The sequence below is a fragment of the Equus caballus genome, chromosome 4, assembly GCF_041296265.1.
Source record: "Equus caballus isolate H_3958 breed thoroughbred chromosome 4, TB-T2T, whole genome shotgun sequence".
In the NCBI taxonomy this organism is placed as follows: domain Eukaryota; kingdom Metazoa; phylum Chordata; class Mammalia; order Perissodactyla; family Equidae; genus Equus; species Equus caballus.
The window spans coordinates 38,499,464-38,527,150 of NC_091687.1; the positions used below are offsets into that span (position 1 = coordinate 38,499,464).

Below are 27,687 nucleotides of genomic sequence, written 5' to 3' on the forward strand. Positions count from 1 at the left end.
TAGCAAGAAGAAGTAATTATCAGGGAGGAGGTTTGGGGGAAGGCACAAAAAGGAGGTTAAGAACACCAAAAACAAACAATTATTTCAAGGTTTTATCTTTGGGGTGGCTCAGTAAGAGGAAATGCAGAGAGGAAGAATTTCGTTAATAAGTTCTAGTAAATCCAATTTAATGATTACTTCTTGCTAACCTATGATATTCATAACAAAAATTGTAGATGCTGAAGAGTACCAGAAAGTTAATCTCATTGCAAATACTGAGATAAACTATTTACTTCTTGAGTAACTATGTTAATAGAAGTGGCATCAATAACATAAAACAATAAGAATATGTTTATGGTTCTAAATGTAGTGCTGTACTTGCACTTATATGTTGTATATGAAACTTCCTGGGAATTAAAGCACAGTTAATATCTCATAAAAAGAAATGAACACTCGCGTATACAAGTTTATTTATTTATACACTTAACCTCCTTCTTTCCCACCTGGTTCCAACTCCATCCTGGTTTAGGCCTATGGTTGATATCACAGGAAACATCTGCCCTAAGCAGATCTGAAAGGGCAGATTTTGCCTGTTCACCAAAATCTTGTCCCCTGACTTGCCATGGTACTGGAAAAGTCCAGCAATAGAGTTATTTCTCTGCAACGAAGCAACCAGAAGCCATTTAGTAGGCAGTTATTTTTACTAGGAGTAGCTTTATGCCAATTCCATCTAGAAACATCTTGACACAACTAATTTGTCACAATGGCTGGCCCATCCTTGGAAATGTCCTCAGGAAATAAGGTATGGGCTGGGTAAGTTTTGATGTGAGAGAAAAGAAAAAGGGAACTAAAGATCCTGCTGAGGGAGAAAAGGTCACATTAGGAGTTCCCTTATTGGCCCTGGGAAATTAGTTTTTGATGTGAAGGAGAAGAGGCTGGCACCTCCAGGAAGTTAGTGAACACCACAGAGAGTGGTGTGAAACTGATGACAGACTCTAGCTTTGCAGTTTCACATAGGAACCCTCTAACCTGGTTATGTTGACTCCTCCTGGACAGCAGAACCAAAAGCATGATAGGCAAAAGGTAGGAATCTAATTAAGAGAAGATGAGAAGACAAAAGATCAATTTAGATAATCTACAGAGAATCAAATTAGACAATTTTCACTTTTGTCTGCTGACAAAATTAAGCAGTACATCATAAAATGTTAGATTTGTTAATTATATATTTGTTCATTTTATGCTTAAAATAATAGCTACACTAAAATTTTTATTAGATTAAATGTAATGTGGTGTCCAAGATTGGATCCTGGAACAGAAAACGGCTGTAGTTGAAAAACTAGTGAGATCAAATAAAATCTATAGTGCAGTTAATTGTGTGTGCCAACATTAATTCCCTAGTTTGACAAATGGTTACATAAAATGTTAACATTAGGGCAAGCTGAGTAAAGGGCATATGGGAACTCTTTGGGCTATCTTTGTAACTTTTTTGTAAATTTAAATTTATTCCAAAATAAAATGCTTATTAATAATTTTTTGATTAGAATAACTAGTTTATATCAAAATATTTTTGAAATCAAATTGTGAGTTATGCCAATGGCTCATTTGGGACTGTTGTGCCCATTATGCAAAATTCTCTGGTGCCACTGAGTTTAATGCATTGTCTATACTTTAATCTTCTGAGCAACCATTGGTAAGACATTTGTCCTCTCAATGGCAGAAGTAGAGATATTTTCTTCCAATAATGACTTCTACCCCAGGTCTGGATAATACCCTGGGTCATTTCACCTCATGTTCATTTTAGCTGTGTTACCAATTTCACCTCATTCTGGTGGGACTCTGACCCACACTTGGAGGAGTTCCGAGGAGGGGGCGCACGGGTGGGCCTCATAGCCACGATCCGTTCCTTCCTTGGATGGTTCTTTCCTGTTTCGTGTTGTGGATTTGAAACGAAACTGAAGCTGAGTGTTCAACAGCACAAGCTTTATTCAATGGCCCAAAGAATGGAGAAGCGAGAACCAAGTTCACAAATCAACTTCTCAGCTCATGAGGTGGTCAAGCAGCTGTTATAAGGGGTCTAGGTAATGAAGAGGAAGAATATTCAGGGAAATGGGCAGGCTTTTCTGGGAAGCAAGGGTGCCACCTCTTCTCTTTTCTTATTTGGTTATATCCTGCCATTGCCGTGGCACTTGTAAACTGTCACCGCATTGGTGGGTGTGTTCTATAATATGGTAAGATATTGCAGTAAGTGTATAATAAGCTGCAGGGTCTATGTCAGGTCAAATTGGATCGCCACGTTGCCTTCAACGGATTTAGGCTGGTTTCCACCACATGTCTCAGCCATCTGTTCCTTCCTCTTACTATGGTTTCTGGTGAACTGAAGATAACATATTAGGCTTGTTCTGAGCAGGGTTGTGCTTAATGTCATATGGGGTCAGTGCAGTGGGTAACAAATCCTCCCTTTCCTACGTACTGTTCCTCATTCTTGAGGGGCACAGAGGGACCAATGTCAGACTTCTGTAACTGCTTCCTGCTGAAAGAGGGTATCCAACTGGGGACCCAATAGAAGAGCAGCATCTATAGGTTCCCAGAAACTTACCCTAGCTAACCATAAGCATGTCTAGTTATCACCCGGCTTTATCCCCAGCTGTTCATACCCCTGTGATATGACTTTTTGTGGTTTAATAGCCTCCGGCTGTTTGCCGATGAAAGACGTTATTAGATCGAGATGCAGAGACCCAAGAGCAGCAGAGGGAAAAGAGCTACAAGTAGGCCAAGGAGCAGAAGAAACCAAGTCATCCTAGGGAGGACCTTCTGAACTCCTTCCCAGATCTGTTCTGCCCATTTGTGTTCAGTTAGGTCCTCCTAATCATTAGTTGCCAACCTCACCCTTTCTAAGTTCAGATCAAGACATCTAGAATTGTTAATGTAGAAACAGCAGGAGATATTTGGTAGGGCACAAATTCCCCCTTGTTTAGCTAGGAGATAGTCAAGAGCTATGTGATGTTCTAAAACCATTTTAGCCAAGGAGTATTAAGCAGTTGTAATTACACAGGCTAGGACGAGGCGATTCTTAACCCTGGAATAGGCTTGGGAGACAGGGACGTTAGGGTTACAGAGTATATAATGAGCTGCCGGGTCTATGTCAGGTCACATTGGATTGCCATGTGCCTTCAACCAGTTTAGGCTGGTCTCCACCATATGTCTCGCTAATCTGCTTCTTCCTCTCACTGTGTTTTCTGGTAAACTGAAGATGAAATGTTAGGGTTGCTCTGAGCACGGCTGTGGTTAATGTCTTATGGGGTCGGGGAGCTGGGTATCAGCTGCACATTTTAAAGGGGCCAATTTCCAGTTTCACGTTTCTTGTTTTTTTTTAAAGATTGGCACCTGAGCTAACAACTGTTGCCAATCTTTTTTCTTTCTTTCTGCTTTTTCTCCCCAAATCCCCCCAGTATATATAGTTGTATATTTTAGTTGTGGGTCCCTCTAGTTGTGGCACATGGGACACCGCTTCAGCGTGGCCTAATGAGTGGTGCCAAGTCAGCGCCCAGGATCCGAACCAGTGAAACCCTCAGCTGCTGCAGCGGAGTGTGCGAACTTAACCACTTGGCCACCGGGCTGGCCCCTCATGTTTCTTTTACTATCTGGTAACTAGAGCTGTAATAAATACCTCAGTCTCTGACCATATTTTGTTCCAGGAAAAATATGCTTTCTCCTTTATTTATAGTACATAATGTTCCTCGGTACTTTGGGATGTTTTTATATCAATTTTTCATTTACTTTTTATTTGCTATTATCATTTTCCTACGTATATACCACGGGAAAGAAAACAATTTGGGCTTGTGTTCACTAATAAGAAATAAACCTTAAAGAAATAAATAGATTGGTCTCAACTCTATTCTGACATAATAGTAAGACGTAGTAAAGACAGTAATCCAGGGGCTGGCCAGGTGTGTGGTGGTGAAGTTCCCGTGCTCCACTTCAGCGGCCTGGGGTTCAGCCCCAGGTTTGCAGGTTTGGATCCCCGGTGTGCACCTAGTACAGATCATCAAGTCACCTTGCAGCAGCGACCCACATAAAATAGAGGATTGGCACAGATGTTAGCTGAGCGTGAATCTTCCTCACAAGGAAAAAAGAAAACGGAAAGATGGTAATCCAAACGGGAGCAAGTATTATCAAGATTAAGCTAAGTATCTACACAGTAACAACCTAAGGTCCTAATTAGTCAATCATCACAGGTTAAATGACAATTACAGCTCTAGTGATTGGTGAGGAAGAAGGAGGTTCAGTAGCAGCAAAGGAATCAAGACAGGGCCAGTTTTCACATCTCGCTATTTCCAAATAATCACTGTCCTAAGGGAGGGGTAGAAGTGTGAAAAGGATTCTAGAAATGAGCAGGCTTGGTGGTTAGGAGGGACTCTAAGCCTGGCAGCGTGGTGCCGGGCCGCCTAGCACGGCTGTGGGCATTTCCCACTGCAGGAGGGCCGAGGAGGGGAGGGGGCTGACTGCGACGCCGAGCCCCCTGCCGGTGCAGCGCGGCCGAGGAAAGGGGATCTCTCTCTCACGAAGGCGCGCTTCAAAGGAGAGGCGGGCAAAGACTCTCGTCTACCCGACTCCAAGAAGCCACTCTCTGACAAACACTTGAAGGCAATTTTCCTTCCCCGCTGAGCAAAATGAAATTCTTACACAGCTCAGGTCCTGACATTTGTGTCCCAAGTGTTAAAGTCATTGTCTCCTGGGGGCTTTTACTAGAGCTTCTCCATGAACGAACAGCTTTTCGGACTCTTTTTTCCCAGTTGAATTTCCGTGTTTTTTGCGCGTTTGGTTTTAAAGTCTGTTGGAGTTTTTTCACTCCTCAATTAGCGTAAAAATTCCTACAAGGCAGGTCAGTCGCCAGTGCCTTCCAATTCAAAGCGTGACTTCCTGAGGCAGGCGCTCTGCACCTCACTGGCCCTTGTCACAGAGCCTCTGAAGACTTTTTTCAGCTTTGAGGTTGCTTCAACGCCTCAACAGCTTTCTCCTCCTCCTCGCAGAGCGTGCCGCAAGGCACCGGCGCCTGGCCCCGTGGGCGTGGACCATACAGCGCATACGGCTGTCTGCCCGGGAGCGTGAGAGGCAAAATAGCGCCGGCGTCCGGCGGTGACGTAAAAATGCCGCGCGGCGCTTCAGTGTGTCCGTCTTCCGCGGGAGTGAATGCTGATCCCTCGCAGTCATGGTTCGCTGCAGTTGTGTGTTATTAAGAAAGGTCCGTGACTGGTGCCCCTCACTCTGAGCCTGGGAGGCTATTGCCTCTAGCCCCACCTGAGACTCTGGTTCTCCTTCGCTTCCGTCCCACCCCTTTTTCTTTCGGGGGCCTCTTTCCTGCTTGGTTCTACCGTAGTCCTCTCCGCCCCTCCGAGAGTCGGGCTCGGCCTGGGAGGGGTGAGAAGAGTGTGTCTGTCTGGCGCGGTGAGGATGGTCGTTTGGGGGGCCGGGTTTGAGATTCTTCGGGGGAATTGTGTGACTTGGGACGGGGAGCTGGGGGCCTGCTTGCCGTTTAGACACACAGTATGTCATATGTAGGATGTAGGGTTGACTTTTTGTTTGGTCTGTAATAGTATATTTTTCTTCTTTTAAGTAATAATAGCCATAGTCTATTTTTTTAATCGTATACATGTTTCCCTCGAGTGCATTGTTTTTAAGAGCTTTCAAAAGAAGGCTTTTGATCAGTAAACGAAAATATGTAATTGGCTTGCCTTCTTGCAAGACATTTAGGTCACTTTTTGTGCTGGGCTGCTTTTAGAATCGTTTCTGTAAAAATTTATAGCTGCCTCATTAAAAAACCTCTGTAAGAGCCTTACTAGAAATATTTTCTTGAAACCTGCTGGCATCATAGTTTGGCCATTACCTTATGACAGATGAGGAGAGTGAGATACTCCTTTTAAATTTGGCGTCTAAACCTCAGAATCTGATAAATCTAGAGGAGTAAAAAGTGTCTCAAACTTTAAACAGAACTTTAAAAACAGGAGTTTTCTTTTTATTGGAGGGAGAGGCGTGGTTATGAGTGAAATTATACTTTATCCAACCTTTTGTTTTCCAGAAAATAGTCAGAGACTTGTGAAGGGTAGTACTTGGGTGTATGAGGTAACCAATTCTTCAACTAAAAGAAGAAACTACTACTTTTTTTGTGGTTCTTAGAGGCTGTTTGTGTAGCCTTATTGCCATGAACAGTCACTTCCAGTCAATGTCATTTTTCGAGGAGGATCGACTCACTTGGATGTGATGCGTTTCTGATCTGGTCTCACAGAATGAAAGCATGAGTTCTTCACCCCCAGAGAAAAATACTCTGGCTAGCCCTCAAGTTCATCTTTTATATATTCCTTTTACCCTGTTCCCTTACAACATTCTATTTCCTGACTGTATTTGCATACTCAGTTGAAAACCTACACTTTTTTTTTTTTTTTTAAAGATTTTATTTTTTCCTTTTTCTCCCCAAAGCCCCCCGGTACATAGTTGTGTATTCTTCGTTGTGGGTTCTTCTAGTTGTGGCATGTGGGACGCTGCCTCAGCGTGGCCTGATGAGCAGTGCCATGTCCGTACCCAGGATTCGAACCAACGAAACACTGGGCCGCCTGCAGCGGAGCTCGCGAACTTAACCACTCGGCCACGGGGCCAGCCCCGAAAACCTACACTTTGAGTCTTTGCTGTGCTCTCATCCGTCACAATCTCAGATCTAGACTGCATCAGAATCACCAAGGGAGCTTTCACTAAATATGCTGGTTTGACCTATCCTCATCCCCTCCTCCAGAGGATATCAGAATGGTCAGTGGACTGTATGTATTTTGAAAAAAGTTCCCAGATGTTTTTGATATTTAGAACTATCTTAAATAACTAAAGACAAGAAGGTTATGAATTTAAGAAATTACGCTGTAAGGAATTTTGATAGTCTGGGAGGTTAATACATAGTTCTTGACCTGGCAAGAAGTTATTGATTTAGTGAGGGAAACAAAAGTAAACACTACAGTATAAGATTTCAAAAGTGTAATAGTGGAGGTATAATCCAGTTGCTGAGAGAGCCCGGCAAAGACAGTGGTAAGTGTTGTTTAGAAGAATTAAGAAAGACATCAGAAAATATGACATTTGGGTAGGTTTATGATAGAATAGAACAAATGACATTGTGAATAGAGGAAAAGCACAAGCAGTGGCATGGCGACATAACAAACAGTATATCGTGTAGTGAAAGCAGAGAGAGGAAGGGGAGGTGGAAGGGGTTGAATGAATAAAATGAAGTGTAGGTTAAGAGCTTTGAATATAGCACTGAGAATTTTAGACTTTATTTTATAAAGAGCAAAAAACCATGAATGTTTTTTGAGTAGGGAGAAACATGATTAGAGATCAGATCCATTTTCAGAAAAATAGCTCTGAAAAAAATTTCACAGAAATAGGCAGCAAAATGAAGGACGTGTTGAGGAGGGAATGACTAGACACTGAAAGACTAGTTAGGAGCTAATGTTATGGTCAAGACACTAGGGCAGTTGTACCAGAAGAGAGAGATTTATAGTTAGTAGGGCTTTGGGAAAAGAAACAGATATAGTCAAAGATTCCCCTATGCTGTCTCAATGGTAGTTCTATTATTTGAGAGAACATCAGAGTAACAGAATTTACCTGGGGGAAACTTTGGTTTTGTCATGTGAACATGTTGTATTTGAGGTGACTATTATCCTTTCAATTAATACCTAAGAATAAGTTACATATTTGAGAGGTTTCAAATATAAATTAAATACAGATCTTGCTCTTAGGTGCTTTAGACTATTAAGTTTACCTCCTGGTGGAGAGGGTCAAGAGACTGAACATAAAGGATATCTCACCCAGGTGATAGTTACTGGTACAGGCTGAGATCACCCAGGGAAGAAAGTCTAAACTGAAAAGTGGGCTAATGTCAGAGATCTTGAGGATAAATGGGACAACCATGATAATTGAAGGATCTTAAGAGAGTTCATCAAATGGGAAAAGGGAGGTCATACAGGAGGTGAGCTAAGAAAAGACTATAGCTTTGGTATACAGAAAGCCATTGTTGATTTCCTTGTTTTAGGAATTTTAGTGGCAACAAAATACTAGAAAGGAGTTCTGAGTTGGTAAGTGCATTTGGTATACAAATATTTTCTTTCTCTCTCTCTTTAAGTATGGAAACTTCATCGATAACCTCAGACTCTTCACCAGAGGAGGAAGTGGTGGAATGGGTTACCCTCGTTTGGGTGGAGAAGGTGGAAAAGGTGGTGACGTTTGGGTTGTAGCCCATAACAAAATGACTTTAAAACAACTTAAAGATAAATATCCTCAGAAACGGTTTGTGGCTGGAGAAGGAGCAAACAGTCGGTAAGTATTTACTGAATGACTGATTTTATAAAATTAAACCCTACTGGGAGAAAAAAAAATTAAAAGCTAAAAATTTATTTAGCAATTTGAAGTAAATTATTCCCCGTATTTGTAACTGAGCAAAAATCTACAATATTTATCTCAACTCTAGTAAAGATAAAAGGTACTAAGGAATGCTTTGGAACTTTTAAATTTTTCATCCTTTTCTTCTCCCAATGTCTGTTTATATTCTTTTGTACTTCCTCTGTGGAAACAAGATGGTCTTAATCTCCACTGTTTTCTTCTTAAATTATCTTTGACAATCTTTAGAAATCCTTCCTCAAATCTCAACCATGCTCCTCCATCTGACGACCACCAGTAGTTTTGCCAGCATCTCATAGACAGTCCTTAAAATTTAGAGCCTGTTTCCCTGATACATCTCTTCTGTGTTTTCCTTTTGGTCTTCTCTCTGTGACAGCAAAATCTCACATTTGTTTTTTGTTAACGTTTGTTATTTTCTATGGAACATATTACGTTGGCCTCAAAATATGAGATGAATTTTTTCTTTCATTGTAAAGAAAATGAAGAAAAAATTCTTAAAGCTTTTATCAAAATGCAGGCTATGATTCCTCAGGACTCTCATTGTGCCATTATTCCTTAAGAAGTGTTAGTATAAAGGTTAGACTTTATGTCCCATTTTTTCTTTCCCCTTCCCAAGGTAGTGTCTGGGTATATTTATTGGTCATAATACTAGAGGATGGAATGTGGCACTTACCTGGGGGATGGGCGTAAGCAAAGGATAGAGGTTGGGATGCTAAACACCCTGTCATGCAGAGTAAGGAACACTCCCAACAACAGCAAATTATTCTGCCCAAAATATCCAGCAGCATCCCCTGGTGTTAAAAGGAATCCTTGGAGAAACCCTTAAATTTCTTTTCCGTATTTGTGTTTTATGAATGATCTGACTGAAATCACTTTGCAGGGCAAAGTTTGAGAGCCCTATATTTGTTAGAATTATCATTTTACAATTTCTTTTGAAAAGTAAGGTTGCTGTAATTCCAACTTTATTCTGTGTTCAGATCAGTGGTATACTAAAGATACTATATAACATTTAAATGTTAAGAGAGATTTAAATAGAACGTTTCTCTTACTGGGATTGTGTGTTGCAATTTTTTAGAATGTAGAGACTTAAATCTAAAGGATTAATAGGAGCCAGCTGGATGAAGGGAAGGAAAAAGCATTACAGGAAAGATAACAAGATGAACACTGAAGGCCCAGTGATAGAAGACAAATACCAGTATACGACACTAAAAGAAGGCCAGTGTGGCTGCAATGCACAAAACACGGAATGTAGAGAACGATGGGACTAGAAAGATAGGTACAGGCCAGACTTTAATTCAGACCTTCATCGTTTCTGAAATACTGCAGTATTCTCCAAATTGGTCTCCTGTCTCCAGTCTCAATCGTCACTTCCAGTCCATTCTTTATCCAGTTATCCCTAGAGTGATTTTTCTAAAACACCAATTTATTAATGTCACTTGCCTATTTAAAATCCTTAAATATTCCTCATTACTCTAAGATAATATTCAAAGTCTTTAATATAGTATATCAAGCTCTTCACAATTTGAACTGCAGTGTCTTTATTTCATGACACCCCACTTGTACCAGGGTTATGCTAGAAATAACTATTTATTATTTCACCACACAGCTTGTTTCCTCCTAATCCAGTGCATGTATGTGTCTGTGTATATATACATATAATATATATATATATATATTCACTTTGCCAACACATCCTTTCATGCTTTGATTGTCTGGCAAAGTCCTATTCCTCTTTCAAGACTTGGTTCGAGTACCACTTCCAAAATATAGGTAATCAAGTAAAATTTTAATTTCAGATAATCTAATAATGCCTACTAAACATTAGACTGCTTTTGTTCATCATGAAATCATCTCCCAGTAATTATTTGTGCTTACTTAACTATGAAAATTATCAAGTACCATTTCAGTTATTTTAAAAAGCTGTTTTCAAAGTTCTTTTGAAATTTAAGTGGTAAATGTTTTTAATAAAATAATATTTTAATAGAAAGTTCACCAACAGTAACAAATAAGAATGAAATTAGATCTTGCCTCCATATGCAACACAGAATCCCAGTAAGAGAAGTGTTCTGTTTAAATCTTTCTCTAATATATTTCGAATTCATCCATTTATGTCAGTCTGATTCATTCATTCAATGAATATTAATTGAGTATCTACTATGTGCTAACCACTGTACCAGATGTCTAAGATAAAATGGTGATCTAAACTGATATGTTCCCTGCGCTCGTGGAACTTACACTACTCTAGTAGGAGAGCAGACATTAATCAAATACATGAAAAATGGAAAATTATAACTGTGAAAACTCTTATGAATGAGTTCCTACACATGTATGTGGGTATGGGAATTTGAGCTAATTGGACAGATCAGTAATAAAAAGATTAAAGAAAAGGTCAACCACCTATAATTTTTTCACCTGGAGATAACCACTATTAAACTTTTCTAAGACTCTTCTGTGTGTTTGTGCAAATGTAACTGTGTATGAATATAAAATTTGGGTATACAAAACCAAGAGCACAATATTTTCCAACCTCCTCTTTTACTTAGCCTTTTTTTCCATACCCGAAAATTGTTTAGAATGGCTGCATAGTTTTATCATATTGGAAATAACATAAATTATTTTGTCATTCATCTATTTAGGTAATTATTGATTTTTTTTTTTTACTATTATACTCACAATGCAATACACATCCTTGTGTATATAGTATATTACATGATGGTTCAATTTTTTTTTTTTTTAGGATAAATTCCCAGAAGTGGAATTACTAGTTAGAAGTTTGTACTAATTTATTCTCTTATGAGCAGTTTGAGAGTAGCCAGATGAGCCTCCTATAATTAAAATACTTTCATTTGAGGTCAGTTTTTTAAAAGCTTTGTTATTCGATGGATTTTCCATTTTTTCTAATTTGATGGTCTTTTAGCAGTGATCGCTTCATTTCAGGTATATGTATCTTAGTTCATTATGAGTTAAAATGACTTTTGGTGGTTAGCTTGGTAACTTAAATTATTAATATTATTTTTATTGGGATATGGTAGTCTACAATGCAAATAAATAATTAGGGATAATTTTATTTTTCCCCTAATATTTGACCACTTAACATCTGCATTAGAAGAGTTGGTTGCTAGTCTTCTTGGTGAACTATTATATTTGCTTGAAGCATAAACCATTTAATTTAGTGGGTTTTCCTTATTCTAATTTAGCTTTTTTTTTTTTTGTAGGGTTAGTGCACTGAAAGGCTCCAAAGGAAAAGACTGTGAAATTCCTGTACCTGTGGGTATTTCAGTAACTGATGAAAATGGTAAAATTATAGGTGAGTGTACTGTAGATTATAAGGTTGTGAAAAATGTACACATTTTATGAAATTGTTTAGGAGCTATGATGAATAGCTCAATACCTCTTGAGTGTCAGAATTTCTTTTAAACATTCACTATTTCAGCTGCTAATTTATTAAAGAGCTTTTTTTAAAATTAATTAATTAATTTTTTTTTGAGGAAGATTAGCCCTGAGCTAACATCTGCCAATCCTCCTCTTTTTTTTGCTGAGGAAGACTGGCCCTGAGCTAACATCCATGCCCATCTTCTTCTACTTTACATGTGGGATGCCTACCACAACATGGCTTGTCAAGTGGTGCCGTGTCTGCACCTGGGATCCAAACTGGTGAACCCTGGGCGGCTGAAACGGAACGTGCGCACTTAACTGCTGAGCCACAGGGCCGGCCCTAAAGAGCTTTTTAAAACTTAAAAGTTGCTCAAAATTAACTGCTAGATTTAAGATTATTTTAAAGATATAAGAGTATTTACTTGGTTTTAAAACATATAACTAGTCACCCTCTTACAAAAGTGTTTTTCTAGCATCAACCTTTCAATAGAAATTTATTCCTATTGTTTAGCCCTTGTAGATTTGTAAATTGGAATTTCCTGGCATCTATTTCTGAAAGAAGAATGTCATTAGTGATTAGCTCTACTTACTAATCTTTGCTCTAAGTATATTTGTCTCTCTTTCTAAGGAGAACTCAATAAAGAGAAAGACAGACTTTTGGTAGCTGAAGGAGGTCTTGGTGGTAAATTACTTACAAATTTCTTACCATTGAAAGGCCAGAAACGAGTTATTCACCTTGATCTAAAACTTATGGCTGATATAGGCCTAGTCGGGTAAGTATAATTCATATTTTTATTTTTATACTTTTTTAATACTTTCAGAGAGATAGTTCATGAATAGGAAATAAATGTAAACGGTAATTTGGGGCCAGCATTATTTCTAGTTTATGGAGTTTGTACACTGTTTGTGAACTTTGAGAATATGCTGCTAAATGTAGTTATTTTCATATTGCCAACTAGAGTTTCATAGTTATTGATTTGTTAAAGATCATAGCAATTGAATAGGCCAGTGGAAATGTTAGAATGAATAAAGAAAGAAAAATCAATTAAATGCAGTTGTATAAAAAGGTAAAAGAATGTTACCAGATATTAAGGAATAAAATTAGAAATCCAAACAAACCACATTTTAAAAAGTGGATAGAAGAAAATAAAAAGAAGGGGAAAAATGATTAAGATATTTCTACAAATCTTAATAGAGATATTGAGGTATCATTAATCAGACGGCTAGAGGCCAGTGCAGACAGTCTCAATCATCAGAATTATGTACTACTAAGTACCAAGCTGGATCTTGCTATGACTGTTTCCCTTTCCTTCATGCTCTGCTTAGGATCTCTGTCCATTCTCAGTACTGCAGACCTTACAATGTTGTCCTCTTCCACCAGCCTCACTTCTTTCATCAACAATGCTGTTTAGCTGTGGGGTTTGCAGTGCTGGTACCTGACTGGAGGGAGATAGAGAGTAGATAAAGGAAGGGAAAACTTCAGCTTTGCGTTTCTCCTCTCCTTCTCTCTCTTCCTCTCCCTGGCTCCACTACAACATTACACAGTGGTCAGATGGAAGGCCAAAGGAAAAGGTGGAGAAAACTGCTGCCCTGCTGCAAACTGCCAGTTCCATTCCTTCCCTTCCCGTAGTTTCTTTCTAAGTTCTTTCATCTTCCTCTCCACTTATCTCACTGCTTCTTTACCAGACTGGCTGGTCTTGGACAAGTTGTACAGTCTCCCTAAGCCTTTGTTTTCTCATGTTTAAAAGTGGCTGGAGATAATTGTCACCTTAAAATGTTGATGAGTAAGATATTGCATTTGCAGCACAACACATACTCTGCATTTATGAATACTGCTATCATCATCATCATTATATTGCCAAGTTATTGGTGACTCATATACTGAAGTAGTAACCTTTTCAGAAGTGGACTTAAAATTACAGTCGATAATTAAAGCATCACGATTCTTAAGCACAATGTTTAACATGTATTCTATTGCAATGTTTAACATGTATTTTATTACAACTATCAGGCAACTATTCTTTAAAAGTTACTAATATGAATACCAGCATAAGCAGATACCTTTTGGCTGGTTTCAGGAATGAACTGAACCTTAGAAGCATGGTATCAGGTAACTGATACACTTGTACTGCTGTTGTCACATCTGATCTTTGTGTAGGTTGGATTTCAGCCTCTAGAATTTTCATTAGGTACTTTTCAAGAAAAATCTCAAGCATCCATCTGTTCTTCATCCATTAGCATCCTTTTTCTTCTTGCACTTTGATCTCTTTGGAAATAATTGCCTGCATTTTCTGTGCTTAATCACTGTTGTGAAAATATGAAGATATTGGAAAGAAATAAGCAACTCCAACTAGTGATAATCATAGACAAAAATGGTTGCAGTTTGCTTTTCAAAAAGTTACAGGAGCTTGAGTATAACAGGATATAAGAAAATACTGTATTTCCAGAGGAAATGAGTGATTAAGAAATCTCACGTAATTTTATTCTTAATTCATTATAGAAATTTTTTTTTTCTTTGAGGAAGACTAGCCCTGAGCTAACTGCTGCCAGTCCTCCTCTTTTTGCTGAGGAAGACTGGCTCTGAGCTAATATCCATGCTGTTCTTCCTCTACTTTATACGTGGGACGCCTACCACAGCATGGCGTGCCAAGTGGTGCTGTGTTCGCACCTGGGATCTGCACCGGCGAACCCCGGGCCACTGAGAAGCAGAACGTGCACAGTTAACCACAGCACCACTGGGCCAGCCCCCATAGAAATATTTTTAATGAGAAAAATTGTTAAAAGAGCCCCATTAAGAGCTCATAAATTTGTATAGAATTCTAAATTAATATTCAAAATATTACACCATTATTCCAAATGAAAGTTTCACAGAGTTTTGAAAGAGGAGCTTGCTCAAATTCCAAGGAAAACTGTGAAAGCAGGGATCACATTTGTCACATTGATTGCTATATTTTTGGTGCCTAGAATATTGCCTGATAGAAGTCAATGCTCAATAAATACTTGTTGGGTAAAGTTTTTTATTGAGATATAATTGGCATATTAATTTCTGGTGTTCAACATAATTCAGTATTTGTATATATTGTGAAATGATCACCATAATAAGTCTAGTTAACATCAACCACCACACATAGTTACATTTTTCTTTCTTGTGGTGAGAAGTTTTCAGATTTACTTACTTAGCAACTTTCAAATATGCAGTACAGTATTATTAACTCTAGTTAGTTAATCACCATGCTGTACATCATATCCCCCATGACTTACTTGTTTTGTAACTGGAAGTTTGTACCTTTGGACCTGCTTCGCCCATTTTGCCCACCCCTCCAGCTCTTACCTCTTGCAGCCACCAGTCTGTTCTCTTTGAGTTGGATTTTTTGGCTTGTTTTGGATTCCACATGTAAGTGAGATCATATGGCATTTGTCTTTCATTGTCTGACTTATTTTATCTAGCACAGTGCCCTCAGGGTCCATCCATAGTGTCGCAAATAGCAAGATTTCCTTTTTTATGGCTGAATAGTATTCCATCATGTATGTATGTATATATCTTTATATATACACACCACATTTTCTTTATCCATTCGTCCATCAATGGACACCTAGATTGCTTCCATTTCTTGGCTATTGTAAATAATGCTGCAGTGTACGTAGGGGTGCGTATATCTTTTTGAGTTAGTGTTTTTATTTTCTTCATTTATATACCCAGCAGTGGTATATCCAGAATTGCTGGATCATATGGTAGTTCTATTTTTAGTTTTTTGAGGAAGCTCTGTAGTGTTTTCAATAGTAGCTGCACCAATTTACATTCCCATTTGTTGAATAAATTTAATGAAACTATCTGCATGAAATTTAGGAAATCATCTCTTAAGTGACCCAAATTCCTAGTACTTTCTTTCATGCATGGTGGACCTTTCTTGAGGGAAATTGACCAATAAAATCATAGCCTTTAAAACAAGCATGTATTTTAGTCCAGTATTTCCTCATCTAGAAATTTATCTCAAGAAGGAGATTAAAGATGTGTGTAAAGGTTCAAGGATAGTCACTTCAGCTTTTCAAGTTTTTAGCAGAAAAGTTAGACAAATAATAAATGCTCATTTGCAGAGAGAAAAAAATAGTTGTCTTTTAATCCTACCATTCAGGATGACTATTAACATTGGTGTATGTCTTTCTAGCTGTATGCATATTTTTTGCAATATTATTTCTAGTAGTAAAAAATTGGAGACAACCTAAATGCCTGACAGTAGGAAATAAGTAAATTACAGTGCACCTTTGAAAGGTGTTCACCTTATACAATTCACTTTAACAAGGGGGCCTATCAACTATGAATAGTCTTTCAGAAAAAATAAAATCAAACTGAATTTTATCAAGGCTGTTTGTTGAATTACCAATTTATAGAAAATCCAGGGCAACAGAGCATGTTAAATGATATCATGGGAGACTGTTGGCATAAAAATCCAGAGTGTGGGAAAGAAAGTCTACAGGACAAATGACCCAGTTTCTTTAAAAATAAAATTGCGAAGGGGAAACAAGATGGAGTGTGGAGCCTTTACCAAAAGAAATTTGAGAGACCTATCAACCAATTGTAATACACAGACCTTATTTGGGTCCCTATTCAGGCAAAGCAACTTTTAAAAAAGTATTGAGAACGTATTAAAGTTTGTTGAAGCTAGTCTATGGCTAAATGGGATTCATCACTCCTCTCTACTTTTGTATGTTTCAGAATGTCCATATAAAATAAAAAAAATCAGCAAAATTTAAGTAATATTCTGTTAGTGTTTGGCTAGGGATAGTTGATTGCAGGCGTTTTTTATTAGTTTCTTTTTGTTTTTCTGTGATTTACAAGTTTTGTTGTTGTTGTTTTCGTGATTTGAATTATTTGCTCTCAATACTGAAACATCATCAGTATCCAGCATGGATTTACCTTTACCTTTTTCATAAGTATATTTTGTTCCTCAAGTTTTTCAAGGTTTTTTTAAATTATATTCCATTCTTAATTCCAGAAATATTTAAGAAGTCTACTTCCTGAAATGTTAGGAATTCAGAGATAAGATAGTATTAATGATACTGATATTTGTTGTAATGTATAACTTCATTTTCTCATTTCAGATTCCCAAATGCTGGCAAATCATCTTTGCTAAGTCAGATATCTCACGCAAAACCTGCAATTGCAGATTATGCTTGTAAGTATAATTTGTATGTATTGGAATGTGTGGAGGTAAAGTTTTAAAGACTGATCTTTCTTTGAGTTACTATGAATAAAATGACAACTCTGAGGGTAGCCTTAGTTTGAAAACTCATGGCAGATAGAATACGTGCATTTCCCATTAATGTTTAAAACCTCTGTAGCCCTCAACAAAATTCCTAGTATTTGTCACTTACTTTGTTGCATTTATTTTTCTGTTGTATAATAATTTTTTAGGTTTAGTTATGATTTTATGAGCACCTACCCTTCATCAAGCACTCTGATAAATATTAGGAAGGCAGAGATGAATTCTTTCATTCATTTAGCAAGTATTTATTTCTGGGAACTGCAGTAGATTCTGGGGTTACAAAGACCGGTAAGCAGAAACGGATACTGTTCTGACTTTTACTGAGCTTACAGACTAGTGGGGGAAGGCAGATAGCTCACTAACAAACATGGGGAAATATTATATGGTTCTATGAAAGAGTGTAGGTGACTGCGTTAGACTTCTTTGAGGGAGTGTGATGGTGGTGCTGAGATGTGAATAATAAATATGAGTTAATCAGTGACAGACAGTGGAGGGGACAAGCCCTTCAGTCAGAGGAAATAGCATGTACATAAAAGCTCTGTAGTGGCAGGGAGTAGATTCATGTGTTTCTGGAGAACATGAGTAAGGGAAAGAGGGAATCCAGGTGAGCCTCGAGGGGTAGGTAGAGACTATATCATATAGACTGCATAGGCTGTATTTGATCTTTATATCTTAAGAGCAGTTGATAGACTTTTAAGCAAGGGATAAAATGATTACATTTGCTTTTCAAAAAGATCTCTCTGCGTATAATACAGAAAATGGATTGGTGTGGAACATAAATGGATCTGGGAAGAACAGTTAGTAGGCTTTTGCAGTAGCTAGATGAGACATATTGGAAGCTCAGACTAAGAGTAGTGAATGAATATGGTAGGATCTCTGCCGTCATTGAACAAAAAGGCACAGAGTGACGTTAACCAGGAAGATAACATTAAGCCTTTCTACAGTTAACCTCTGAGAAAGTAGAGTTAATTTGTACTAAGTGCTATAAATTACGTGGCCGATATTGTTCAGACACAGGGGACTTTTGAGAAGGAAAGAAGAAGAAAAGCAAAAAGTCATAGGAAGGAGGCTAGTACAGGATTGGTGAGACTTGGGGATAACTGAATGAGAAAGGACTAGACAAATTTGAGCCACAGACCTAAATGCTAACCCCCACCCTAATACCTTTTTACCATGCTGCTTAAAGTGCAACAGATGAACTTTGAAGCCCACTAATTCAATTAGACTTACACAGATTGTAAAAATCTGTATTTGTCCTTTTCCAAGTATATCATACATAGCAAGATAATTGTACCTTCAATTTCAACAAATGAGAACATAATCTGAATTAAATTGTTCACAGAAAAGAAATGTTGTTTATTTTATACATAATGCTAATACAATTTTGAGAGTACCAGCCTTTATCTAGCCTTAATTTATTGTTGTTCTTTCTTATAGTCACAACATTAAAGCCTGAACTTGGAAAGATTATGTATAATGATTTCAAACAGGTGGGTGTTTTTAAAATAAAACACTTGGTTAGAAGTGAATGTACTTGGTCTTTATAGTATTTGACTATTTCTGTGGTCTTGGGGGAAAAAAGTAGCAAGATTTTGTTTTTAATAAGTGAAACTATGATCAAATCAATTCTGCTGAGCACTATAATAGTAAATACTGTATAAGAATATAACTTCTTGTTCTTTGAAAGTTTAGGTCCAGTTTGTCAACAGGTCAGTGGTTGCCAATGATTGGGGGAAGGAAGGGATGAATAGGCAGAACACAGAGGACTTTTAGGGCAATAAAAATATTCCGTATGATAGTATAATGATGGTTACATGTCATTATACATTTGTCAAAACCCACAGGGTGCTGGCCCCATGGCTGAGTGGTTTAAGTTTGGGCGTTCTGCTTCAGTGGCTCAGGTTTTCTCTGGTTCGGATCCTGGGCGTGAACCTAGCACCACTCATCAGGCCATGCTGAGGTGGTGCCCCACACAGCAGAGCCAGAGGGACCTCCAGCTAGAATACATAACTATGTATTGGGGGCCTTTGGGGAGAAGAAAACACAAGAAGATTGGCAGCAGATGTTAGCTCAGGTGCCAGTCTTTAAAAAGGAAAAAAAAACCCATAGACTGTACACCAACAGTGAACCCTAATGTAAAGTGTGGACTTAAGGTGACGACGTATCAATGTGGTTTTATATAATCCACTGACATAATTTAGAAGGCGTAAAAGATTTATATTCATTTATAATAGTGATATAATAAAAATTTAAAAAACTTCAGCAGTTATATAGAATACTAAATAAGTGAAATTACAAATACAAGATAATAAAAATATAGTAAACAATGTTTAGAGGAAAAGAGAACACTGTTTATAATTTTTAAGGGAAATCAGTAGAGAACCTCTGAAGAAAATTTCAGGACATGAGACCTCTGTTGTATATACTGCTTTGTCCCATAGTCACAACTTCTTTTAAAACTCTGAAATGCAGGGCCGGCCCCTTGGCTGAGTGGTTAAGTTTGTGCGCTCCACTTCGGCGGCTGGGGGTTTCGCCGGTTCAAATTCTGGGCGCAGACATGGCACCCCTCATCAAGCCATGCTGGGGCGGCATCCCACATGCCACAACCAGAAGGACCCACAACTAAAAATACACAACTGTGTAACAGGGGGCTTTGGGGAGAAAAAGGAGAAATAAAATCTTAAAAAAAAAAAAAAGCAAACCTGAAATGCTTACCCACACTGGCAGTGTGTGTAGAGCGCTGCTTCTCATTCCTTACTGCACATCAGAATTATTATCTGGGTGGTTTAAGAACGACAATGATAAATGAAGCCTGGGTCCCAGAGATTTGAAACCATATCCCTTGGAGGTAGGGCCTGGGCATCTGTAGTTGAAAATTCCCTCGGTGATTATGATATGCAGTGAGGTTTGAAAAGCGTAGGTGTAGAATGATGCTTAACAATTTTTATTACTCCAAAAGGAGCATAGGAACACTGTATCCTTTACTTCTTAAGACTGGTTTATAGTCCTCCTGGTAGAATATGAACAGAAAAGGAACAATGGTGCCAAATAATCAGTTACATATAGAATTTAAAACTTAAACCTACAGAGCTGCACTAAGTAGATGTCTGCTCAATTAATATCCTTGTATACTTTTAAGAATTTAGCAAGTTGAAATTCTATGAAAAGTTCGTATCGGACAATATAGTTTATGGAATTCTAAAGAGAATTTATGAGATTAATAAATGTTAAACTAATCCCTAAAATTCCTAGACTGTTAGATTAATAAGCAAAAATGGGACTCTAATTTCTGATAACAAAGGATTTTGATTCTTAATTCATTTATTTTATTATAAAGGTATCCTGGCTTTATAAAGATGCAGTGGTAATCACAAATTAGGAACTGTTCGTAATTGAAATATGAAAATGTTTGGATGTAATTGTACTTGTGGTTTTCATATATTTTTCTTTTTTATCAAATCATTTAATTTTGTGTTAGATATCAGTAGCTGATCTTCCTGGTTTAATAGAAGGAGCACATATGAACAAAGGAATGGGCCACAAATTCCTCAAGCATATAGAAAGAACTAGACAACTGCTTTTTGTTGTAAGTCATCTGCATATCAATGTAATGTTCAAATGAATGTGAAAATCAATGAATTTAGTTTTCCTAGAAATTTTTTATAGTAAGATTTAAAGACAAAGTAGTAGCATGTTACACCACTCAGTCTGTTTACATGGGGGTCAAACACAGTAAGTAATCTATTTATAATATGGGGATGGAAATGGCGTTGTTTATTATATCAGATGTAAATTTGGCCATATTTATCAAGGTTTAATTCTTCAGGAATTCTAACATCTGTCTTACAGACTATCTCTTTCCTACTTCATTGATGATGTTAGAATTATATATGAGATTGTCTATATTGGTATAAATTGTCTTATCTATACTAGTTTCTCATTTTAATAATGACTGTCATTTTATTAGAATAATTTTAGTTATCTTAACACCACGATTTCTTTTACTTATTTTGAATTACTAAATTACCAAGAGAGTATAGCTTGAGAAATTATTTTTAGCCTGAGAGAGTAAAACAGTTCAAAATATAAAATATATAGCTGATGTTCTTATGTTATAGGCTGTCTCTTTCCCCTTTTTTTTAAGGTTGATATTTCTGGATTTCAGCTTTCTTCTCAAACTCAATACAGAACTGCCTTTGAAACCATAATACTGCTTACAAAAGTAGGTTTTCTGTTTTACTGTGTTTTGTATTTGGTTTAACATGTAGGCATATAGGACTGTATGAAATAATATATAATAATTAGAATAAACATATACTCTACCTGTACTTTTTAAAACTTTGATGTCAGTTAAAGAATTATCTACAACTAGAAGGACTCACACCTAAAATATACAACTATGTACTGGGGGAATTTGGGGAGAAAAAGCAGAAAAAGAAAAAAAAAAGAGAAGATTGGCAACAATTCTTAGCTCAGATGCCAATCTTTAAAAAAAAAAAAAAAAATTTATCTAAACTTGCTGTCTCCAGTTCCTCAATGTTCACCTGCTCCTCAAACTGTCATAACTGATAGAACCTTCCTTGATCCCAAATTCCTCTTACATACTTCTTAGACTATTTCTCAGTCTACTTTTTAGGCTCTTTTCTGTTCATTTTTTAAGTAGCATTCAGTTGTAGTTAATATACTGATGACTGCCAAATCTGTATCTGTACCCAGATCTTTTGGTTGTGCTTTAAGACCTGTTGCCTATTGATATGTTTGATTGGATGTCCCGTTAACTTCTCAAACTTAGTATGTGTAAAACTGAACTTTTTTTTAAAACTCCCCAGCTTCCCCAGAACTTTACTGAGTATGTAAGCCAGAAACCTGGGTAGTGGTCTTGATTCTATCTTTCTCACCACCTGCATCAAGTCCTGTCAGTTTTATTATCCTAAAGCTTTCTGAAATTCACTTGCTTGTCTTCATCCATACCACTGTTGTAATCATCAACCGCTCTCACTAGAATGTTGTCAGTCTCTCCTATCTGTTCTCCCTGCTTCCAATCTCACTTCTCTCCAGTCCATTTTTTATATGGCAGCCAGAGTGATCTTTGTAAAAGAGCCAAGCTGATGTTTGTTCCCTTCTTAAAAACACTTTGATGGTCCCCCATTGCTGTTGGGTTAAAGGCTAACCTGAACATGGTTTATGAGGTCTGGCAAGGTTGGGCTCCTACCTAGCAGTCCATCTCTGTCCCTTGACCCTTACATTCTTTATCCAGCCATATGATTTCACTCTAACACAGCAAGATATTGTTTACCTCTAGGACTTTGTATATCTTATTTCTTTTGCCACTTTTTCCCTATTATGAATAATGCCACTGTTAACGTTTGTGTACAGGTTTTTGTGTGGACATGTTTTCATTTCTCTTGGATATATACCTAAGAGTGGAATTGCTGGATAATATGGTAACTCCATGTTTAACATTTTGAGGAACTGCCAAACTGTTTTCCAGAGTGGCTGCAGCATTGCACCATTTTACAATTCCATTACGATTGTGTGAGAGTTCCAATCTTTCCACATTAATGTCAACACTTGTTATTGTCTGTCTTTTATTTTAGCCATCCTCATAGGGGTGAAGTAGTATTTCATAGTAGTTTTGATTTGCATTTCTCTAGTGACTGATGATGTTGAGCACCTTTTTATGTGCTTATTAGCCATTTGTGTGTCTTTGGAGAAATGTCTCTTCAGGTTCTTTACCCATTTTAAATTGGGTTGTCTTTTTATAATTGAATTATAAGAGTTCTTTACATTTTGGATATAAGTCCCTTATCAGATAAATGATTTGCAAATATTTTTTCTCACTCTGTCAGTTGTCTTTTCACTTTCTTTAGGATATCTTTTGAAGTGCAGAATTTTAAATTTTAATGAAGTCTCCTTTTCCTCTTTCTTCTTTTGCTTGTGCTTTTGCTGTCATATTTTAAAAACCAGTGTGTAATCCATGGTCAAAATATTTACTCCTAAGCACACTTACTCTTTTTCCAAGAATAATACAGGTTTGGCATTACATTGTCATTATTTACTTCTGAATTTTATCTGTGTGCTTAAAAGAAGTCCAAATATCTGTATTTGGCTCTATGCACAAAATCATCCTACGCAGTCTATAGGATGTCATGTGAGCTAAAATATATAATCACATGACCTAACCAGTAAGCATTTTCTGAATTTCCTTTGTTAATTAGTTTTGTGATTGTTGGGACTTTTTGCATTTCAGAGTTGTGAATAAGCTCTAGATTACTTGGACCTATAAAGTAAAGAAAGACGTTACCAAAGAGGTAGTTTTTATAGATATTTTAATAAAATTATTTGGTTTTTCTCTTTTGATTTAAAGGAGTTGGAGTTATACAAAGAGGAACTTCAGACAAAACCTGCACTCTTGGCAGTTAATAAAATGGACTTGCCAGATGCACAAGATAAGTTCTGTGTACTGATGAACCAACTCCAGAATCCTAAAGGTAAAGTCACTCATTCGTTTAATGTCAATTTAATGAATACCTACTAGGTTCAGAGTGTGCTAAGAGTTATAATCCCTGGAAAAGAAAACTGACAGTTGCTACTCTTAAAAAAAGTATGTTTGAAGAAAGAACATACACGGTACATTTAAAGTAACATTGTAACAAAACTATTATCAAGTTTCAGAATGTGTGATATGGACAGTAAGGTAGAGGAGGAAAAAAAAAGAGATTAATTTGAGCTGAAAGGTCAGCTTCATGAACAAATAAAATTTAAACTGGGCTGATTTAAACAGTTAATGGGATTTGGATCAGAAGAGGACAATGTCAGCATCCACCTGTGAAGTCTTTCACTTCAGTAACATTTCACAAGTTCTAGGACTTTGTTTCCCTATACACTACAAATTTAAAAACAGAGCTGATGGTTCTAAAGATGTATGTATCTTTGCCCTGCTGGCTCTATAGGTCTCTGAAAAATACTAGTCTTCCAAAAAGAAGTTGAGTATCTATGTATGTGTGGCACAGAATAATAGATGTTGTTACTCCAAAAGGATTTATTTGTTTGAAATTTGTTTCTAAATGGACCACTTTGTGTAAAGGAACTTAAATAAACTTCAATAGTTTTAATATTGACCTTTGCAGAACACTTGATCCTGCAGTGATGATGCTTTCATTTTTCTGAATTTGGTAGAGGACCTCTTGCACAAATGAGGAAAAAGTAGGGAGAATGGTATATAGCTAACATGTTTTTAAATAGTACTAATTTCTCTGTTTTTATCCTTGGGATAAAAATTGAGGATAATAAATTATAACGTACTAGGACTACCAGACAGCACTAAAAGATCCTTTCTCCCCTCTCAAAAATCTCTCCCATGTGTAGTTTACATTTTGGAGCTGTCCTTGAGTTAGTAAGTTACTTTTGACATATAAATATTCCCAGGAATTAGTAAATAGTCTTTATTCTTTAATGTCATTTGCCTTATGAAGTCATTAGATCTGTTTGCTAGTTGGCCTTGCAGGAAAGGGAATTTTCAGAGGAGGTGCCAGAAGGGAGGATAACTTAAGAGTTCGTGGCTATTTTGGACCATCATAAAACAAAATATAGTCCCTCCAGTGATAATTCCTGAGGTAGCCTCTCTGGACTTCCTTGGAGGCATATGAATCTGAGAAACTAAGCTCCATATTGGCTTGTCCATTTTCTTTCAGTCCAGCCTTTCCAGTTCGTACCAGTGTTAACCCATCCCATCACTATGCCATCCCCTCCCCCGTTGCTTTGGTGGCAGGGAAGAGGAAAAAGTAACATAACAGCTGTCTGCCCCTGTTGGGTGATAGATTGGATTCATCTGAAATGACCTCTGAAATGAATCCTGCTTACACCCTTTTCAATTTTAGTACGGCTCCTGGCACCAGGGATGATAAGCCTATACTTTTAGGGCAGTTAAAGGCTACCTGTGTGCTGAGGCAAGCTAGAATATCCCAAATCAGGAATGTTGTCTCACTTTATTGACCCTCCCCCCAAAACAAAATTTATTGCTTCTGTAAGTAAATCATCTTCTGTGATTCGTCTTTTATTATACTTAATTTGGTTTGAAATGTATTCGTCCAACAAATATTTACTAAGCACTGATCATGTGCCAAGAACCTTACCATTGTCACTAGTGAAAAAGAAAGGTTCTGGGGGCTGGCCTGGTGGCGCAGTGTTTAAGTTCGCACGTTCTGCTTCTCGGCAGCCGAGGGTTCGCCGGTTTGGATCCTGGGTGCGAACATGGCACCGCTTGGCAAAAGCCATGCTGTGGTAGGCATCCCACATATAAAGTAGAGGAAGATGGGCTTGGAGGTTAGCTCAGGGCCAGTCTTCCTCAGCAAAAAGAGGATTGGCAGCAGTTAGCTCAGGGCTAATCTTCCTCAAAAAAAAAAAAAAAGAAAGGTTCTGGGGCCAGCCTGGTGGCACAGCAGTTAAGTTCACATACTCCACTTTGGCAGCCTAGGGTTTGCTGGTTTGGATCCTGGGTGCAGACCTACACACCGCTCATCAAGCCATGCTGTGGCAGGCATTCCACATATAAAATAGGGGAACGTGGGCACAGATGTTAGCTCAGGGCCAATCTTCCTCAGCAAAAAGAGGAGGAATGGTGGCAGATGTTAGTTCAGAGCTAATCTCCCTCAAAAACAAACATAAAAACCCCCTCAAAGGTTCTGAGTGCTTATTAGAGAAGGAAAAAAGGAATTAAAATGCTAAGTTTTCGGTTCCTTGGTTCACAAATCAAACCTCTAACATAGTTTTGATTTACTTTCAAAGACAATGAAAATCAGCTTAGTTTTGTGTTCTTTGTTTCAGATTTTCTGCATTTATTTGAAAAAAACATGATTCCAGAGAGGACTATAGAATTCCAACACATCATCCCCATCTCTGCAATTACCAGAGAAGGAATTGATGAACTAAAGAACTGTATAAGAAAGTCTCTAGATGAACATGCCAACTGGGAAAATGATGCATATCATAAGAAACAGTTGCTTAATTTACAGATTTCCAATACAGTATCTTACAGTGAGACACCATCAAAGAATACTGTTACTAGTCCCAGAATGGATAATTGAAATTGTGTTCACTTGAAAACTTTTCCACAGGCATCTATTTTTTAGAGGGTTAGGTATTAGCCTGATATATATGCCATCATTCAAGAACCATACCTTTTTAAGTGGTTTTGTAGTAAAGTGTATCATCAGTAAAAAAAAAAAAAGTAACTGAGAGCTAAAAATGACAATTTATAATTTTATAGACAATCCACCTGTAATAAAATCCTCTGATATTCTTCTACTTATGATGTCTCTACTGAGATCATTTTTTAAAATTATATAAAAGGATTCTCTAGAATGTTAGAATGAGCAGCTAGGTTTTGTTTATTTGTTTTTGAGTCTGTCATGTACCTAATTCCACTAAATATCTAATAGTTCTCATTTTTGGAAAACCTCAAAACCATAAATTTAAACATATATTCAGTGATAAATAATATCACTGATAATATTTAACAGAAACCAGCAGATAAATGTTTGCAATTTCAGCTTTTGGAAATTTTCTTTAAGTATAAGCTTTTGGAAATTTTCTTTCTGCTTTGGTAAATAAAGACAGAATAAATAGAAAGTGCAAACTTTTACCAGTATTATCGATCATCAGTATATTCTTAAGATTATAATTTCTAAATTTCTGCCTGAGTTTCAAAAATATTTAGAAATTAGACATTTTCTCCTCATGAGTTTTAGTATAAAATATACGTGTTAATTGATTTTAAACAGTGCAAACATTAGGCCCTCCACTCCTTCCCACTGTTAATAGTTTCTTATGTTCTTGCAGAATTTTTTTGTGCATATTTTTACCCACATGAGTTTGTTATACAAACATTTTCCAAGTTTGTTTTGTTTTGTTTTACAAAATAGCAAGTTAATGAGCTTTTTAAAAATTATTCTTCAGTGGTGTAGTGGTTAAGTTCACACACTCCGCTTCTGCAGCCCAGGGTTCGCAGGTTCAGATCCCCAGCATGGAGCTACACACCACTCATCAAGCCACACTGAGGTGGTGTCCCACATACAAAATGGAGGAACATTGGCACAGATGTTAGCTCAGGGCCAATCTTCCTCACCAAAAAAAATAAATAAATAAATAAATTCTTCAATGCTGCTTTTAAATTATTAGGAGTTGTTTTGGAATTTAAGACTTAGTGAAGCCTTTACATGTGGCTCTAAGTATTAAATAAAAATGATGTCAGTATTGTTCTACTTAAGTTTCTTTTGATATGACAATGTAAATGACTTCTTGCAAGCATTGTTTCACTTTGATGTGTTCTGTTTTCTGTTCCCCACTCCCACCTCCCATCCCAGTCCCCAGATTACTGGCTTTTCTTGTATATCTTTTTCCTTCATTGCACAAGTATTTATTGAGTGTCTACCCTGTGCCGGGCACTGTGCAGGGTGCTGCATGTACAATGTTGAAGTAAACAGACGGGCCTGCTGCCCTCGTGGGTCTCACATTTGATGGCAGAAACTGCAGGGGATTTGAATAGCAAGGTTCCACTTTACAATAAAGGAATAAGAGTGAGGAAAGTGTTTGGAATTTCAACATCTATACTGATCATAGTGACCATGTTTCATAT

At 37.3% G+C, this 27,687-nt stretch overlaps 1 protein-coding gene across 3 annotated transcripts; it reads left to right on the plus strand.

Annotated features, from left to right (window-relative positions):
* The first annotated feature begins 3,905 nt into the window (after nucleotides 1–3,905).
* Nucleotides 3,906–27,637, plus strand: GTPBP10 (GTP binding protein 10). 3 transcript variants are annotated; one of them, XM_005609204.4, is made up of 11 exons: nucleotides 4,499–5,221; nucleotides 6,499–6,777; nucleotides 8,138–8,331; nucleotides 11,628–11,719; nucleotides 12,416–12,560; nucleotides 16,888–16,961; nucleotides 18,489–18,541; nucleotides 20,530–20,637; nucleotides 21,196–21,273; nucleotides 23,419–23,542; nucleotides 25,878–27,637. In XM_005609204.4, exons 2-11 carry the CDS (start codon nucleotides 6,775–6,777, stop codon nucleotides 26,135–26,137), a joined length of 1,131 nt encoding a protein of 376 aa, XP_005609261.1. In that variant the 5' UTR covers nucleotides 4,499–5,221; nucleotides 6,499–6,774; the 3' UTR covers nucleotides 26,138–27,637. The 3 variants fall into 3 exon arrangements, with proteins under 3 accessions (XP_001490276.1, XP_005609261.1, XP_070120590.1); XM_070264489.1 differs by having other exon boundaries at nucleotides 5,112–5,221; nucleotides 6,454–6,777; XM_001490226.5 differs by lacking the exon at nucleotides 6,499–6,777 and having other exon boundaries at nucleotides 3,906–5,221.
* The last annotated feature ends 50 nt before the right edge of the window (nucleotides 27,638–27,687 follow it).

What these genes read in the sequence shown, in the direction of transcription:
- GTPBP10 (XM_001490226.5), top strand. Translation starts at nt 5,189, where the DNA reads ATGGTTCGCTGCAGTTGTGTGTTATTAAGAAAG. An exon ending in GTTGTGTGTTATTAAGAAAG is followed by an intron (nt 5,222 to 8,137) that starts GTCCGTGACTGG and finishes TCTCTCTTTAAG; the next exon opens with TATGGAAACTTCATCGATAA. An exon ending in TGCAATTGCAGATTATGCTT is followed by an intron (nt 16,962 to 18,488) that starts GTAAGTATAATT and finishes TCTTTCTTATAG; the next exon opens with TCACAACATTAAAGCCTGAA.